The sequence below is a fragment of the Dipteris shenzhenensis genome, chromosome 8 (assembly GCF_047967505.1).
Source record: "Dipteris shenzhenensis isolate YYH24624 ecotype China chromosome 8, Dip_SZ_1.0, whole genome shotgun sequence".
NCBI classification, from domain to species: Eukaryota; Viridiplantae; Streptophyta; class Polypodiopsida; order Gleicheniales; family Dipteridaceae; genus Dipteris; species Dipteris shenzhenensis.
This window is the reverse complement of record NC_141603.1, coordinates 40478611-40496075: the sequence shown is the minus strand read 5'-3', so window position 1 is coordinate 40496075 and position 17465 is coordinate 40478611. Positions and strand designations below refer to the sequence as shown.

The following is a 17465-nucleotide window of genomic DNA, read 5'->3' as shown; positions in this document are numbered from 1 at the left end:
CCTAATCCACAGTCTACTAACCAACACCTGATCTGCAAATTAATCGTAGTAGTCAAGCGCATAGCTAGCATTCTTCCAAGAGGCCCTGCAGCAACCCATGTGTGTGCCTGCAATCTACTGGAACCAGCACCAGCAGCACACGCCCACAACTTTTGCAGCCAGTTCTTGCTCTACGAACTTCATTAAATGGCCTATTTATCACTCAGCCACAACCTGGGTGAGTATTTAAAGCATACTTTTTGTCTTTTGTTCTAACAGCTCATCCTGCATCGCAATGAATCCAGGGGGTTTTATCTTTTCAAAAAACAATCAAACTACAACCTGTTTTAGCAAAACAAGCACCTACCAAGCACCCCTACAGGTACCTGCAAATTCACTAGAGTAGAGCATCCCTCTGTTTTCAAACAACCAACAATTCAACTCAATCTCCTTTCATTCCCAGACAATTCCTGTAATCCCCTCCCTTGCAGGTTCAACATCCCTTAGGGATTTTCGTACATGAATTGCTGCAAAAACAGTTCTCTACCTTATACCTCATGAATCAAAATAGATCCTTCCTCACGACACAATAGGAAACTGCAGAAACACATATCTGGGACCATTTGACAGCATACCTTGCAACAATTCCTTTGTGTTGAGGGCTGCTCTGATACCACCTGTTTGCATCCCCTCTAAGATCTAACCCTAAACACAGTTCAAAACACAAGTATAATCAACAGATGACTCACCTCCCAGCCACCCCCAAGCATGTGGGCTAGACATCAGACTCCCTCAAGCCCATGCCAGTGTCCCATACCACCAGAAATTGTTCTCAAGGAATCATCAGCACAACATCTCATGATCTGCCATGTAGAAGGCAAAAGTCCAGGCCCTAAACCAGACCATCCCGTGGTGTGTACACCACTGAATCCTGGCCACTCTTAATGCCCTTATTCTAATATCCAATGTTGTCCTAATTTCCTCAAGTAACATCAGCTATGTCCTCAGCCTTACTGACTGAAGGAGCTGATTACTGGCTCTAGACAATTTGCATCCCTCAACATCTGAACAACTGTAACTGTAACTAGCTCTAGAGAATGTGCGGGCTCCTCAATCCACTCTTAACATGAGACGCGCCAAGTCACTGAACACAAGATCTCACACAGAAAAACAATTCAAACTGAAAAGGACAGAGTATCTTTATTCAAAGGAAATCTTTTAGAAAGGAAATATTTCCCACAGGAAGAAAGTTCCGCCCAACCACCCCTAAGCACTGCCTCCAATATCTCAATCTCAGTCGGAGGTAGGTATCAGAATCTCAATCTCAATTTCTTTCTAGATCTTCATTTCAGATGTAGAAATTTGGATTTCTAAAAATTTGCCTCAAAATCCGTGCACGAGGAGCTATGGCGAAAATTTGTGTTTCTGGAAGCCCTTTCGTATTCAAAAAACTATCTTTTTGACGTGCGAACCTGCTTTTTCCCAAAACAACCCCTTCTCCAAAAATAGAGCACAGTTGCGAATTTGAACGTTCCCTCTTTTTCTCTTTTTTTTTGAACGCTGGAAAATCAGCCCTGTTCGGAGGCCCGTATCCGTCAAACAGTGCGGAATTTGAAAACGATCAATAGGACGACTTTGAACCATCTCTTGATTCCCTACGACTTTGGTCGACATCAATCTCTGTCAAAATCCTCCATCTTGGGCCTCAAATGTGCACTTGAAGATCCAGCACGTAAATCAACACAGAAAAAGCAATCCAAAGTGCTTTGCCTGATCTTCTGGCTGTTATTTCTTCAACCAAATGGCTGAATCACAAAATATACAACGTATCAAACCTATAGCCTGCTAAGAGCTCTACAACTCTCTCATATCGAATTTTCCTAAAATACATCATCTTCCCATACATATTGCTCTTTCAAAAATTGTCACTATCAGTGTTTGATGACAAAAATATCCAAAAACTGTAAACATAAAATGTGTGAGCAAATTTGTCATCAAACACTAATAGTGGCAATTTTTGAAAGAGCAATATGTATGGGAAGATGATGTATTTTGAGTAAAGTTTGTATGAGAGAGTTGTAGAGCTCTCAACCGGCTACAGGTTTAATACTTTGCAGATTTTGTGATTCAGCTATCTAGTTCAAGAAATAACAGCCAGACAATCACGAAAAATCAATTCGGACTTCTTTTTCTAAATTTACGTGCACGATTTTCAAGTGCACATTTGAGGCCCAAGATGGTGGATTTTGACAAAGATAGATGAAGAATAGGAATCGAGAGACGGTTCCAAGTTGTCCTATCGATCGTTTCCAAATTTCGCACCGTTTGGGAGATACTGGCCTCCAAACAAGGCTGATTTTGCTGCGTGGATTTACACGCAGGATTTTCAAGTGCAAATTTGAGGCCCAAGATGGTGGATTTTGACAAAGATTGATGAAGAACAAAGTTATTGGGAATCGAGAGACGGTTCAAAGTTGTCCTATCGATCGTTTTCAGATTATGCACCGTTTAAGAGATGCCAACGTCCGAACAGGGTTGATTTCCCAGTGTGTTTATTTAAAAAAAGAGCATGCAAATTTGCAACTGTGCTCTATTTTGGGAGCAAGGGCCTGTTTTGGGAAAAAAGCAAATTCGCACGTAAAAAATATAGTTTTCTAAAGATGAAAGGGATTCTAGAAATGCAGAGATTTTGCCATAGTTCCTTGCGTGCGGATTTCAAAGCAGATTTCTTAGAGATCCAGATTTCTACTTCTGAACTGAAGATCCACAAAGAGATTGAGATTGAGATTCTGATACCTACCTCAGACTGAAATTGAGATTGAGATCGAGACGACTGAGATTGAGATATTGGAGGTAGGGCTTGGCGGTGGTTGGGCGGAACTTTCTTCCTACGGGAAATATTTCCTTTGTAAAGGAATTCCTTTGAATAACTCTTTCCTCTTGAATTTCTATGTGAGATCTCGAGTTCAGTGACTTGGCGCGCGGTGCAAGGAGCAAGGTGTAACTAAAGGAAATCAGCTTCTCTTACTAAAGGAGCTTCTTCTAGCCTTACTACTACTCTTTATCATACTGGTCTTTCTCCTTTTGATTTGCCTTCTTCTTCTTATAGTCTCATGCAAAATATATAGGTTTGTCGTAGTAGAAACTCTTCTTTTTCTAGTCTCCATTTCTAAAGAGTCCCTTGCCTCTTTTGAAAAATCCTTGTTATTATCATTTTTCTTAGGCTTAACCCCTACTGATTTACCTGACCATTGGATTTGCCTTCCGCCAAGGCAACAAAGGCTTCAACTCCATCATATTGATTCTTTCTAGTCTCTTTCTAAAGCAACAAAGGACCCATCTTCTCAAAAGTGACTAGCTTCAAGGGTATTCCATCTCTAAAGGTTGTGACTAAGCCCTAAAATCTCCTTAAAAGCTAACTAATAGATATATACCTTCATAAGACTAGAATATATCCAATCTTACAAATTAAACTTTGTATAAAACAAGCGAAAGAACAAACAAAAGAAGGGAGTTTGTAAGCGACTTTACACAAAACTATAAGTAAATGAAAAAATTTTAAATTAAAATAACGTAGTAAGCCCTCGGAATCTTCACCTTGATTAGGTGGTCGTGTATAGAATACTCCTTCCTCCATCATGGGCTTGACATCTAATCTCACATTAGGAGCTGCACCTATGATCCTCAGTCTCCACCTCCTGAGAGTCATATATCAGGAATTTCCTCCAATCGAGAGGGATAATCCCCCACCTTGTCTCGATCCTCAATTTGAACTCTGGTCTGACCCAAATCAATCCTCAATGTTACACTTCATATGAGGTGTAGGAGGGGGTGAATTCAACACCAACTGAGCATGTACCTACAAAAGGTATGGGTCTATGACCTATTTCTTTTATGTCTAAACCATCTTCTTCATGAAACACACACTGAGATCATGGATACAAGGATACACCATCTAAAACTCACCACCCAATCTCAACCTCAAGCATGTAGAGGTCAAGGTTAAGGTGCATGGCCCAACCTGTTCAAACAATTTCCCTATTCATACCATGGATGTCCCCTCTACAAGAGAGACATTAGACTCGCCTGCGAACTTGCCATGCTACAGCCAAAATCCACAATCTACATACCGATCAGTGAATGCCCATGGGCCAAAGCCCTCATGCTAATAGCCTTAGGCCACAGCCAAATATAATGTGAGTGATTTTTACATCTTAGACTTCTATTCCAAATGATATTCTTTAACCTCACCCAAGATGTGCTACCCAAGGCTAATAGCCTCACCTTTTAAAGTCTCTCCTAACCTGGGGTTAGCTACCAGTAACTTAAGTTAGCCATACCTGTAACTCGGCCGAAAACACAATGAAGGCACGCCATTGCTTCTAGCCAGAATTTTATCCACCAGACTATGCTAACGCTAAGGATATGACTAACAACAAGTAAAGACTATGCTCACTGGAGGAACCATGTTCAACTGCAGTATCAGTTCCACTATTCTTGCAGAAAGCAGTGAAAGCAAGAAAAATATAAAACGAGGCCCAGTTGGAGGGGAGGCCTCATTAGAGATTGGTTTTCTGCTGCAGGATACCTACACAACATTAGAACAGGCACAAACCACTGCGGCCAACTCAATACCTGTCTAACCTACATTAGAAAAAGAAACATGGCAAAGAGGAAGAGATGACCATGGATCAGGGAGCAACATTGAGTAAAGCCAAAAACACGTAATTGGACCCAGTCGTTCAGCAAGGACACACACAAGCCAAGGAGACAAGTGCAAATAGGGGAGTGTTATTTCAAAGCCAATACCTCTAGATCTGAAAACATGTGGATTCATATGTGCATGCCGCTTTTGGTGTGGAACCAAAAAGATCAACAGAAGAACAAGGCATGATTGAGACATATTTCCTCCCTTAAACATACCAATGTTTTCAGACTTACCTTGCCCGTATGCTGTGTATGTTCATAGGCAGCCATTTGCCAATACAGATTTGTACGTGCAAAAAAGTCCTTCAAAGATTCTCCTGGCTGGAGCACAGATCGGTGGAATGTTAGATATTATTACTGCCAAATTTTTCCTTCTGTAAGCTAAAGTGATTTCTGCAATCACCCACGACTGTTACAGATTCCAACACTTTTTAAGCTTACCCTTGGAGCTTGCCTACTATAAATGAAAGAGAAACCTCACACAAGAAGCTAACCGATCATAAATCTTAATCTCTATGAGTAGTGTTGACCTTTGGGGTACGCTGCAGGTCTGCAAGGCCCAACTCAGAACGCAACTTTTCAATCTTGATCTTCCTTTCTTTACGCAACAATTTCTTTCCTTCTCCTCTAAGAAGGGCTGCTGTTTCTTCTGCTGCTGATTGAAGTTTCTTTTTCCCCTCCTGTACACACCTAACAAGACTGAGATTTCATCCAATGCAAATGACCAAGAATGCAACAGGCTATTCATAGGATTCCACACAATCCCACATCATTGAAGGATTTGCCACAAGGAAAGGTCTGCAAATCCATCAGTTATGCATATGAATATACTGCTATGCGAATTCTGTAAAGCCAAGTCTTTCTCAGCACTAAATTGAAAAAAACAAGTTGCATCAAACACAATAGGTCCAAGTAAATGAAGAAAAGTCCTTGCAACCAGATAGCTTGAAATCAATTCCGGTGAAAAGCATTGGAAGAACTATCCACAGACATTTATCTCAGGGCCTTCATCATCAATCTCATTCTCGCTATTGTCAAGGTCAGTGTCCATTCCACTCTCACTGTCTGTCTCCTCATTTTCATCATCATCTTCCTCGTTGGGCTCAACCCACTCACTCTTCGAGGCCTGCAACCGTACATGTGACACCATTGGCTTGAAATGAAAAAAAATCTCTCTTAGCAGAAATTATAAACTGGAGATTTTGACACAGAATGTGATGATAAGCATAAATGTATGTCAGAAAGAGTGATACGATTTACAATAGATAGTGTGGGCCCACGAAATTGTTATAGACATTTAAAAGAGTAAAGGAAACTAAACATTATTTCCTAATTTTCACTTAAAAGACTGTTGCTTCTTCACTGATACTAAAGTGCCAAATCTCACATTTTAAGGCCATTGTCGATGCTATACTCTCCGAAGCGTCCTTGGATATGAATAGAAAGAACAGGCTAACTTTCTTCTCTGCATTAAAAAAATGGCCAATTGCCAAGTTCCAAGGCATGGATGATGGTACATCTCTTATTTTTAATCTCACTTCTGCTAACCTATGTTAATTGCATCCACTAATGTTTTAAGCCTGGCAGCATGGCCACCTTCGAAAAAATAATTGTAAGTAACTCTTCTTTCACTCTTTTAGAGTATAATTTTGGGTAGCATGTCAATCACAAAAACTAACGTGTATTCTTATGATGTTAGTTTATAAAAATTGGCCGGGAATGTATAAAAGAGAAGTACAAGTATGCATACAACAACAACTGTGAAGCTCTAATGAACCTACTAAAGGGGAGAGGAGAATTTGTACCATTCCTCAATGTAAGCCCTTATGACATTTAGTTTTTAAGAAATGCTCTCAAATATATATATACTAACCATGCAAATTGTGTTCTGGCTGGTCGAACAGGAGGACGTGAGAGAACCTCAAAATAACCATATTTTCGAAGATGTTGAGGGACATATTTGTTCACAAAGTTCCAGCAAAGGGGAGGATGAGTGGCACTGGATCCCCTTGGTAAACCTAGCTTGGTGTAGTCTGTAATGAACCGATTTTCTAAGTTCATCTCTAAATCTCTAATTTCCCTCCATCCTACAACTCTATGGCTGATATACAGGCCCTCCTACAGCTTTGAAGCTGTAGTAAGCGCCCCCGTGACCTCTATGGTGGGTATTTCTTTCCCTATCCTATTCATCTCCTACTCTAGGCTGACCTACCTACGTGCGTAGGACCTATCCTATGTGCCGGTACTATTCTTCCTATGAGACAGGAGCCTCCTTCCAATAGAAGGGGTGGAAGATGGGATGTGACCATACGAGTGGTCACATCTCATTAAATGTTCCCCTTCGATTCTCCCTAAGACCTAGGTTAACCTTTAGACCTTAGGTACTAGGGTTTCTAAGGTTCCTTGCCACTCTTCCTACACTTTAATTATTCTAATCCCCTAACCCTTTTTCCTTCCTATCTCACTCAATATGTCTTTGATTTCAAAGCCATCTGAACGAACGTCCTTCTCTTGGCTAATCCCATTGATTAGCATACTAATTTGGGTACTACTAGGTACTCATGTCATTACATTCCCTCTTGCTTAATTTTTAGTTGTCCTCAGCTAATAACTAAACAAGGTTTAGTTCCTATCATGAATAGTGTTTGTGAACTACATGCAGAGCTAATCACTAGAAATTTTCTAGGGTTCCAAGATAACCCTTATCTCTTTTGTTTGTTATCTTACCACTCACCCTAATGCTTCTGATGCAACCCTAATCCCTTAGGTTCATTTTATCTTATGTGTTCATAATAATCAAAGAAAAGATAAGAATATTTATATTTGCTAGTGCCCTATGGTTTTTCCTGTTGTCCTTCCTTTGGTGCACCTCATATATCTTCTCCTGCAAAATAAACAAATGGTCTAGTCCCAAGTGACCAGCTTGGAACTACTCTTGTATTGGTAGCATTCCTCTTGATATCTTCGAGTAAAACGTTGAGTACTACATTGCCTTCAGTTTCAGTTTACCAGGCTGAAACAGATTAACAATTGGGTGGTAAGTCCAATTCTCAATCCATTACAATGTATTTTCCCATCATACTCTCAAAGAGACAACTTGTAACCTCCTTCAAGGATCCAGTAAAGTGGCCTCCAAATGTGGAAAACCCTCACTTACTCTTGGGTACCCTCAATCTCTTAGTTACTCTTGATACTTTCAAAGTATCCTCTTAATTAACTCTTGGTACTTTTCAAAGTACCCTCTTGCTTAACTCTTGGTACTTTTCAAGTACCCTCTTGCTTAATGGCGCCACTATGTGCAATATTTTCCTCTTTCTCGCTTTTCTTTTCTTTTCCATCTCTTACTCTATAAAGTTTTACCTCTCCAAGATAACATTTAAGCACATCCTAGGTATCAATTTTCTAGGAACATTTTACTATACGTGCTTGTGATAACTATTGCAACTACATTCTCTTTCCTAGATTAATACTCCAATGTAGGTTGTCCAAAGATTGGCATATTATGAGTGCTATACTTTAATTCAAGACTTCGAAGCTTTCAGCTCTCAAAGGTTATAGTAGGCCTGTAGTAGCTACACACCCCCTACGAAAAATCTCATCTCATGAATGTTATTGGGAGTAAGTCACTCTTTGACTATTTTTGTCTTCTTGGAATCCTCCATGATCCCTTTCATAGAGAAATTTCCCCCCACAGATTGTTCAAGAAGAGTATTCAAATGGCCTTCATTATCAATCCTATCTTACCTTCCCTTTATGCTGTTACAAATAAATGAATTGCAGAAATTCAAATGAGAGAGTTCCTTCACTTAAGGCACAACATGATTTTCAGTTTAGAGGTGCCCAGTTCTAGATTCACTTCAATGGTGACAGATTTGATTTGCAGCAGCCGATTCAATTTGCACTTGATTCGCTGAACAACGTCAAATGTGACTTTGGTCTTGGACCAGCGATTGCCATCCGTCAATTTGGCTGCTTCTGTCATTACACTTCGTTAAGTGTACCTTCAACCCTGCACTTCAATCTTAGTTGACCCAACCTCCATTGATTGGATTGAACATTTAGCATTGGACCTCAGCTTTGCTTGAACGCATTTGTTCCTTTTCTCTCGACCCTGTGTATTTGATCCTTGTAGATTTGCCTTTGCGCAATCTTTTCGAGCCTCTAGGTTGATCGTGGATGTGGGACATCGTGGGGCTTCCAACACAGGGCTTTGTTTGCAACTATGCATTGTGTACCTTAAGCTCCTTTAGTCGTTTGAGATGCCCTTGAAAGTCCTTCCACAATCCTTTGATTTCTTGCTTGGCTCCGCCTCTTCTCATCAAAATCAGCCGATTCTAGACTGTCTCGATCTCCAACACTTGATTTCTTTGTTATATTCAAGGGAAGGCACTCGGGCTGCATTAGCCCTCTCAAAGGCCTGGTATGCCGTTACGTGTAGCATCCACCTCGATTTGGACCTCATCTGGCTGCGTATCTCAGTGTCGCTGGCTTCATGCTTCTTAGTTCCATTTGTGATGATCTCGGTCATGGTCTCGATCTAATTCTTGCCGCTGCAATAGTCGAAAAATCTGTTGTATCGACCCACTTTAGACAAGCTTGAGGGGGCACGACTTCTTCATGTTCGAACCTTTGTGCTTGAACACCGTCCAACGTCCAACTCTCCTAGCCTTTGAAACTCAATGCCCACTCCCTCATCGCATTAATCAGTGAAGGCCTTGCTATGTCTTTCCCTTTTGCAGATAAATCCTTGGGTGATCCACATGTGATCTCCTCTTTGTTTTGCCTAGAAAGTGGCTCTGATACCAAATGTAATGAACCAATTTTCCGGGTTCATCTCTAAATCTCTAATTTCCCTCCATCCTACGACTATGGCAGATTTACAGGCCCTCCTACAGCTTTGAAGCTGTAGTAAGCGCCCCCGTGACCTCTATGGTGGGTATTTCTTTCCCTATCCTATTCATTTCCTACTCTAGGCTGACCTACCTACGTGCGTAGGACCTACCCTATGTGCCGGTACTATTCTTCCTATGAGATAGGAGCCTCCTTCCAATAGAAGGGGTGGAAGATTGGATGTGACCATACGAGTGGTCACATCTCATTAAATGTGCCTCTTCGATTCTCCCTAAGACCTAGGTTAACCTTTAGACCTTAGGTACTAGGGTTTCTAAGGTTCCTTGACCCCTCTTCCTACACTTTAATTATTCTAATCCCCTTTTGCCCCTATGCATTGACCTATAACTTAACATAACCCTTTTTCCTTCCTATCTCACTCAATATGTCTCTCATTTCAGAGCCATCTGAACGAACATCCTTCTCTTGACTAATCCCATTAATTAGCATACTAATTTGGGTACTACTAGGTACTCATGTCATTACATAGTCCATCCTCGCAATCAGGGACACGCTTGAAGGAAAAGTTTTAGTGCATGTCTAAAGAGCTAAATCTGAACTATCAAGGAAAGAAAAGCTGAAGCCTGTCGAAAAATCTGGTTCTTGAGCCAAGTAACTACTACGAGGCTACCTCGGTGGTACATAAGATTCTTGCCTTTCTAGAAGGAAGAGCCTGTGATCTAATTGTAATGTCTTAACTCTCAAATTAAATTAACACAAATTATTAAATAAGTAAGAAAACAAGATATAACATTAAACAAGACTCCTTGCATGACCCCGAAGAACAAAGACAGTATATATCATCATGGCCTTAACACAATTTTGACGAGGCGCTGGTGGAGATTGTCTCGTTGTCGTACACTTACTTGGGGGTTCTGTTCTTTGGACCTATCTTCACGATGAGACCGACATGCAGGCCCAACTGAGTAGAGGATACGTCTCACTTGCCCGATTGGAGAGACAGTGCTTCCATTCACATTTTCAAGACCATGGACCAAGGTTCCCCTTTTCGACTCCTTGGTATCATGTGGGTATGTACGGCAGCACTTGCTAGGGACCAAACTTATCCGACACGGAGTGGACTCAAGTGGAGAGATTACAAGTTCTCTAGCTATAACGGATGATCCGCAGCAAGCCATCGGTTCCTCATCAAGTCATTCAGGCTGAGTTCGGGGCATCTCCATTGCAGCTAGACACGGCATTCCAGACTATCACTTATCTATACCGCGTGCGAGCTTATGGTTCCTGCACTACAGGGCAACGTAGGTTGCCTTGGTATGCATTAGCATTTCTATGGCATTAGTTGCTCAGGGTGATCTGAGACGTTGGTATGCACGCACATGCAGATGGTTTGAGGGACTGGGTTTCCATATAGACAAGTTGCCACCCTTCCAATACAGCATTGATGCTCCGTTTGTCTTGTTTTGGGGCAACGAGTTCAACCCGAGCATTCAGGACCTGGTTGTCACAGACAGAGCTTCCTGTGAAGCTCAGCTTCCATCGGGACCACTACCTTCACATCTCAAAGGAGGGTTTCATTATCCCACCTAGGTACACCCAAATCCACCTCCCGCGCTCACTCAAGATTGTCATTGGACAGCTCCGTGTGTCATCGCACCGACTATGTATCGAGAGTGGGTGGGTAGATGGGATCACCGGAGAGAGTCGTATCCGCACATTATGAGAGCGGCATGAGGTGGAATCAAAGGACCACTTTATCTTCCGTTGCCCAGTCTACTATAAGGGACACGTTCGAGGGCCTATCTAGATTCTTCTCAGACCCAAATCAAAGATGTCTGGCGGCTTTCATCCACGAGGCGGTCCGACATAGAGAGCATCTCATCAAATCACCGAGACAGGAGCAAGGGGTCTTGCCTGCCCCATCCCAGAGTAGGATCACTGAGTTCTTCCCGTCAGAGCACGTTGTTCCCTCGGCCACAGTCAACAAAAGGGACAGAGACCCCAAGATCGAGATGCAACACACTTGACAGAGGAGAGACGCACAAATCACACTCACCAACATTTCCTCTAGTTTCAGACCTGGAGTACGGCCAACCGGGGTTACTGTGGCGCTCATCATGAGTCGGGTAGCTACAAGGAGGACACTACGGACTACTCATACAGATAGCACACAACGATCTATCACGGGTTTCTTGCCTACGCTACCTAGTACATCATCGGATGTATCCTGACGTTCCCATATGCACTATCTCGCATTGCATTGTATTGGATCAGACGGCACTCCCCATGGGGATGATGTTGCCAATGATGGATGTATAGGAGTATGGTGACATGACATGTAGGATGATACCATTGACTATGTCAACACATTTTTGTCTCTAGCATCGGTTACGATGCTCGCTTAGTAGCTCCACCCTTTTGCTCATTGTATCAGATTTTCTTTCAATCTCATAGACCCAACGATCTTTAGCAGAATTTAATGAACTCTCTCTCTCTCTCTCTCTCTCTCTCTCTCTCTCTCTCTCTCTCAGCCAAGAAAGAGATGGCTATTATAGCCAACAAAAAAATCAACAAAGCAGATCTTTATACAGAGCTAAAAGAGCAGGAAAACATAGCAAAAAATATTGAGGGGCTGCCAGAGGATTGCCTTGGCTGTCCGGTTGATGTTTCCACTGAGGGATACACAGAAGAAGAAAAACTCACGTGTCTCAAGAAGGAGATACCACAGATAGAATGGGATGAAACTGACATCAGTTGTATCTCTCAGAAGTGAACACAAGAACAAGTTTATTTCACAGAGAGGGCAGGAAGAACCAAGATTCTCTGACAGACAAACAAGCTGAAAGGTACACGGATATGGATATCTGAGGAGCTCACTCCAACTCAGCTCAAACAAAGGAATGTTGAACTTGCTAAAGTGAAGGATGCACGCAAAGTTGGAAAATGGGCAATCTATCATGATGGACAAGCTTTGATTCGTGATTCCAAATCTAAACCCAAAGACTCTCAGTCTTAAACTGATGTTATTCAAGCCGTTTTTCTAAGATAGAATTAGTAGCTAGTTATGCATCTAAATAATTCGGGTTGAGTTGCCTTGAGCACTCCCTCAACTCTCTGGATACCCAGATGTATTTGCAACTTTTTTGGTGTGTACCTTGTCCCATAGACCTATGAGGTCTCCCACGGACATTAATAGATCTCTCTCTCTCTCTCTCTCTCTCTCTCTCTCTCTCTCTCTCTCAAGCCACGTACAGACTCTACAAGAAGGTACTAGCTAAGCTAGCACAACCACTCGTAGATGGATTCAATTCCAAATAAAAGGTCATCATAAGCTAGCAATATAGGGGTCGAGCAGGGATGCCCCTTGTCACCAACTCTCTTTGGTCTCTTCATGGACGAGTTGGAAGATTGGATGACAAAAAACAGCCATTTGGAGACTTTGGAAGTAGTTGCTTCATACAAATATCTAGGGATAGATTTTACAGATAATTATAAGTTGTGTGGAACGTAGGATTTTGGGAGGTTTAAAAGCATTGTACAGCTTCCAATAAATGCAGAAAGGTAAATTTGTGGAAGCGCTTATTGGAAAAGGATAGAGACAGTTCATAAACGCTTTATTGTAGGCACGTTGGGAGTTAAAACGCAGACACCGTATCCCATCCTATTAGTTGAAACAGGTATAATACCACTGGAAGGTGAAGCACTATGCCACCTCAACCAGGTTAAGAAGATGGATGCACACCGGATACCACATAAAGCAATGGAAGCCACTAAGACCACGGGCTGGTACAAAGATGGGGAGGAGTGGATGGAACTAAGGGGGATAAAGGCAGCTGATATACCTGAAGAATCGTGTGAAATCAGGAACTTAGCGATGGTGAAAATGATACAGAAAATATGGCACGATCCAGGTACAAAATTGCACTTCTACAAACAGGAAACCAACCTGATGGACAGCTATGCAATGCAGAAATATCTTGGGGAGGACATCTCAATATTCAAAAGGAATTTAATATGCAAAATAAGGACCAGCTCCCATGATCTAGAAGTGGAGAAGGGTAGATGGATACCACCCAATATCCCAAGGGAGGAGAGGATATGCAAATCTTCCCTACAGGGGAGGTAGAAGACGAGCAGCACATACTCCTAAAATGTCAAGCATACGCCCACACGTAAGGGAGAACCATGGCAACAATAGTTGTAATCTGAAGAAACTATTGGAACAGCCAGCCCAAAAGTTTGGAAGCTACTTAAAAGAAATCTTGGAACATCGCAGAAAAATTCTCGGACTAGCACATAAAATAGTCCAGCAAATACTCACAATGTAGAAAGATTTGGGAGACTTTTATTTCAATGGTTGTAATGGACCATTATTTAATTTAATAGTGGTCACCAGTCCCATTGATCCTGAGGGTCTCAAAAGGACTTTAATACAATCATCTCTCTCTCTCTCTCTCTCTCTCTCTCTCAAAAGACTTGGCATTCTTGCAAGACACTATGAAGGGTAAACATGCTGAATTCACCCAGAAAATAAAGAAAGGAGAGGCTGCAATCTTGGAATGGAGCGATGTGGTCAAGAAAGGTACTGCTGTCCCCAAGAAAGAGTTCATTTCAGATTCTCTAGAGGAGGATAAAAGGAGAAACAGTAAAGCCCCAAATGTCTTAGTCCGAGGCCTCACAGTAGGAGATACTCCTATGGTAGATGCAAATGCTTTGTTCACCAAAATGGGTGTGAACCTGGCATGTGAGACAGCTTGGAGAGTTGGTAAGCCCGATGCACCCACAAAGCCACTTGTGATGAAGCTCCGAACAGCCACAGATAGGAAGACCCTCAACCCGGATCTACCTAGATGGTGACCTCACCCTCCTACAGTAGGAACACCGGAGGGAAGGTATGGTACACGTCATGTGGCAGCAAGAGAAGCAGGGAAATGGGCTGCATACAGAGATGGTAGGGTGATCACCCGAGAGAGAGGAGTTCAGGACCGGGGGGAGAAGGAAGAAAAGGAAGAGAAAGAAGAGGGTGAATTATGACGGTGTCAGGCCACTTTCTGAGAGGATCGGAAGATGGGCTCATCATCAGACCTCAGTGTCTCGAGGACAGAGGAGTCTCACACGCACTGAGGATTGCCATCGGACAGATGCGGGTCTCATCCCATCAGCTGATGATTGAGACAGGGAGAGCGGCACGCATACCCAAAAAGCAACGGACTTGCAGGTTGTGCACGATGAGGGCGGTCGAGACAGAGGAGCACTTTCTATGTGTTTGCCTAGCCTACTATGAGATCCGAGGGCGCAACCACTACCTTTTTCAAGAGGGGTACGGCTTTGGCCCACTCTCACGACTGATCCACTTCCACAACCAGGTCTGTATTGGGCTCTACCTGATGGAGATGCGACGACACAAGGAGATACTACTACGACATATCAAAGAGTAGGAGGATGGGACCACCGCACCACAGGGTACCGAGGTAGACAAAGCGCAGATACAGGTCACGGATTTCTATGCATTTGACTCGGCCCCAGTGCACTCTGGGATAGAGGAGGAGGAGCTAGCCGACATGAGAGATATATGGATCAATGGAGGGAGCCGACATAGCACTACCAGTTGAGGGGCATAGAGACCGTACACGGCGCGATAGGCAACCAAAGCACATGATCAAGGTTCGACCTATTTCAGCCCTCCTTAGGGGAGATCGACCGAGACGAGGCATCACCCTTGACATAGTCCATCGGATCCAGAGATCGAGGAGACCACGTCCTCCACCACCATGGGAGACATCCCCACACATGCAGATACGTGAGATCTTTGCATCTCATCAAAGAGCCATCATGGAGCCTGGATACGTGGAGCCGGTTCATGCACTTGGGACTCTAGCTCTGAGCACTTGATATCTTCATGCCACTCTCATGCTATTTTGCTACTTTTTTTGCTATTTTGTACTAGTATAGCATTTTAGTAATCAGCAAGGGCCTTAGTGAGCCCTTTGCCCCGGCCCACAGTGGTCTGTCTGAGTTACTTGATTCCGTACTTTGTCCCATAGGCCCACGAGGCCTCCCGTGGACAATAATATTTCTTTCCTTCTTTCTTTCTCTACAGCAATACAATATGGCAACTCCTACACCACAGCTTGTAGCCAAGGTCATCCAAGAAATGGTCACCACTCAGCTCAAATCCATGGGACAGGAATTACAACAACAATACATAACAAGATCGACAAATGTAATGTTTATATGGAGGTAAGAGAGCAGCAAGCCATAACAGGTAACAAGAAGATTTTACATATTGGGGGATTGCAAGACAGTTGCCTTAGCTATTTTGAAATGGAAGAGGAAGTGTAACCGGCCTTTGACTGACAAAGGGCAGTATATCTTACTCTACTTTCTCACAACACTAAAATACAACCACCATGTTCCATTGCCATTGCCCAAACACAATACTTAGAGCATACAATTCCACAGCATAGCATCACTGAATCACAAAAACAAGGGAAGCTAGAATGCCCCTACTCAATAAGCATACACAGTGACACCTGTTGGCCCCAACACTTGGCGCCCCTTGCGGTATTTATTTATTCACTAGTTAGTTCAATTACAACGGACTCCCTTCCTAAACTCACCCGCAAGTGCAACCCAATACAATGCCAACCAATGGTTGTGCAAGCGACCAACTCCCAGTGCTATCCTCTTGGTTCCCTTCAATAGCCAAGCATATCACAAGCATAATAACCCAACATCATAGCAATGCATCCACACAAATCAAGGCCATCACTGAGTCCAAGGCTTGCCCAAGAAGAGGGTATCACAACCAGTGCCCCAATCCTCTTCCGGGCCAATGGCAGGGCATCCAACCTTCCAAAACTCAACAAGAGTAGCAGATGCACACAGCAGAAGAAGAAGATAAGAGTTCGGCCAACAGATGGAGCCTGTTTCAGCTCGAAACAGCCCCAAAAGATGATAGACCAGCAGCTAGCAGACTCTGGCAGGAGGGGGCTGTCCCTGACTACCTTCCAGCACCAGAGAGAGTCACAAGGAAAGTCGTCCAGAAATCAGCAACCAAACGACCATGAAATATGTTAGAATTATAGATATAATTCAGCAGTAACCAATGTAATTTAATAAGCTAGTTAGGGGCACTTTTCCCTCTCTAAGAGGTTTTTCCCCCTAACTACAGTTAGTCCACTAACTATGATTAGTGACTACTAAGGTTTTGTCACTAGGATAAAACCTTATCTCTCACTCTTTCAGTTGTACTCTTACACTCTTCTATTGCAACTAAGCTCTCAAGCTTTCAGCTCTCAGCTCACTCTCTTGCTCTCTCTCTCTCCAAATCTTACATTTGGTATCAGAGCAGATCGTGCTCTTGGACCTGCTCCCCGCTCCCGGACTCTAGCTCCCGCGAGCTCCCTTTGCTGGCCGTACCTTCTATCTGCTGCAGCTCGTCATCCCATACAGTGCCGTACATTCCGTACACGGACCTGCTACTCCAACACGTACGTACCTGCGCTGACGCCCGTACCAACACACCTGCAATCTCGCCGTCCGTACCTGCGACCGTACGATTTGCCGTCCGTACCTGTGACCATACGATTCGTCGCCGTACCAACGCGTACCTGTTGTACCTGCTGCTACCGTACCTTCGCGTACACGTCGTATGGCAGGTCGCCGTACCTGCTTCCGTACAATTCACCGTACACATGTACTTCGTCGTACATCCCGGATCTGCTCGTACGTACATCAGTACAAGCTCATCTGCACGTGTGGCAGATCTGTACCGGCTCATCCGTACTCTGTCGTACAACCATACCTGCTCATCCGTACTCATCGTACCAGCAGATCTGGTGGTATTTGTGCAGACATTTGCAGTCTTTTGCAGTCATTTGGGTATTTTCGGGTTCATAGTTGCTTGTGAAGCAGACATTGCAGGC

The 17465-nt window shown here is 43.2% G+C and overlaps 1 protein-coding gene across 2 annotated transcripts in view; it reads right to left on the bottom strand.

The window, feature by feature from the left end:
• LOC147899499 (Galactose oxidase/kelch repeat superfamily protein) overlaps positions 1-17465 on the bottom strand; it is a 121770-nt gene that overhangs the window by 20280 nt on the left and 84025 nt on the right. Inside the window, exons 16-18 of one of the 2 annotated variants that reach the window (XM_087378048.1) lie at positions 5678-5812; positions 5217-5366; positions 4921-5007 (exon numbers count right to left, since the gene is read on the bottom strand). In XM_087378048.1, the coding sequence (XP_087234174.1) occupies positions 4921-5007; positions 5217-5366; positions 5678-5812 (372 nt within the window). Of the gene's footprint in view, positions 1-4920; positions 5008-5216; positions 5367-5623; positions 5813-17465 lie in introns of those variants that run through there. The other variant, XM_087378049.1, reaches the window with a different exon arrangement.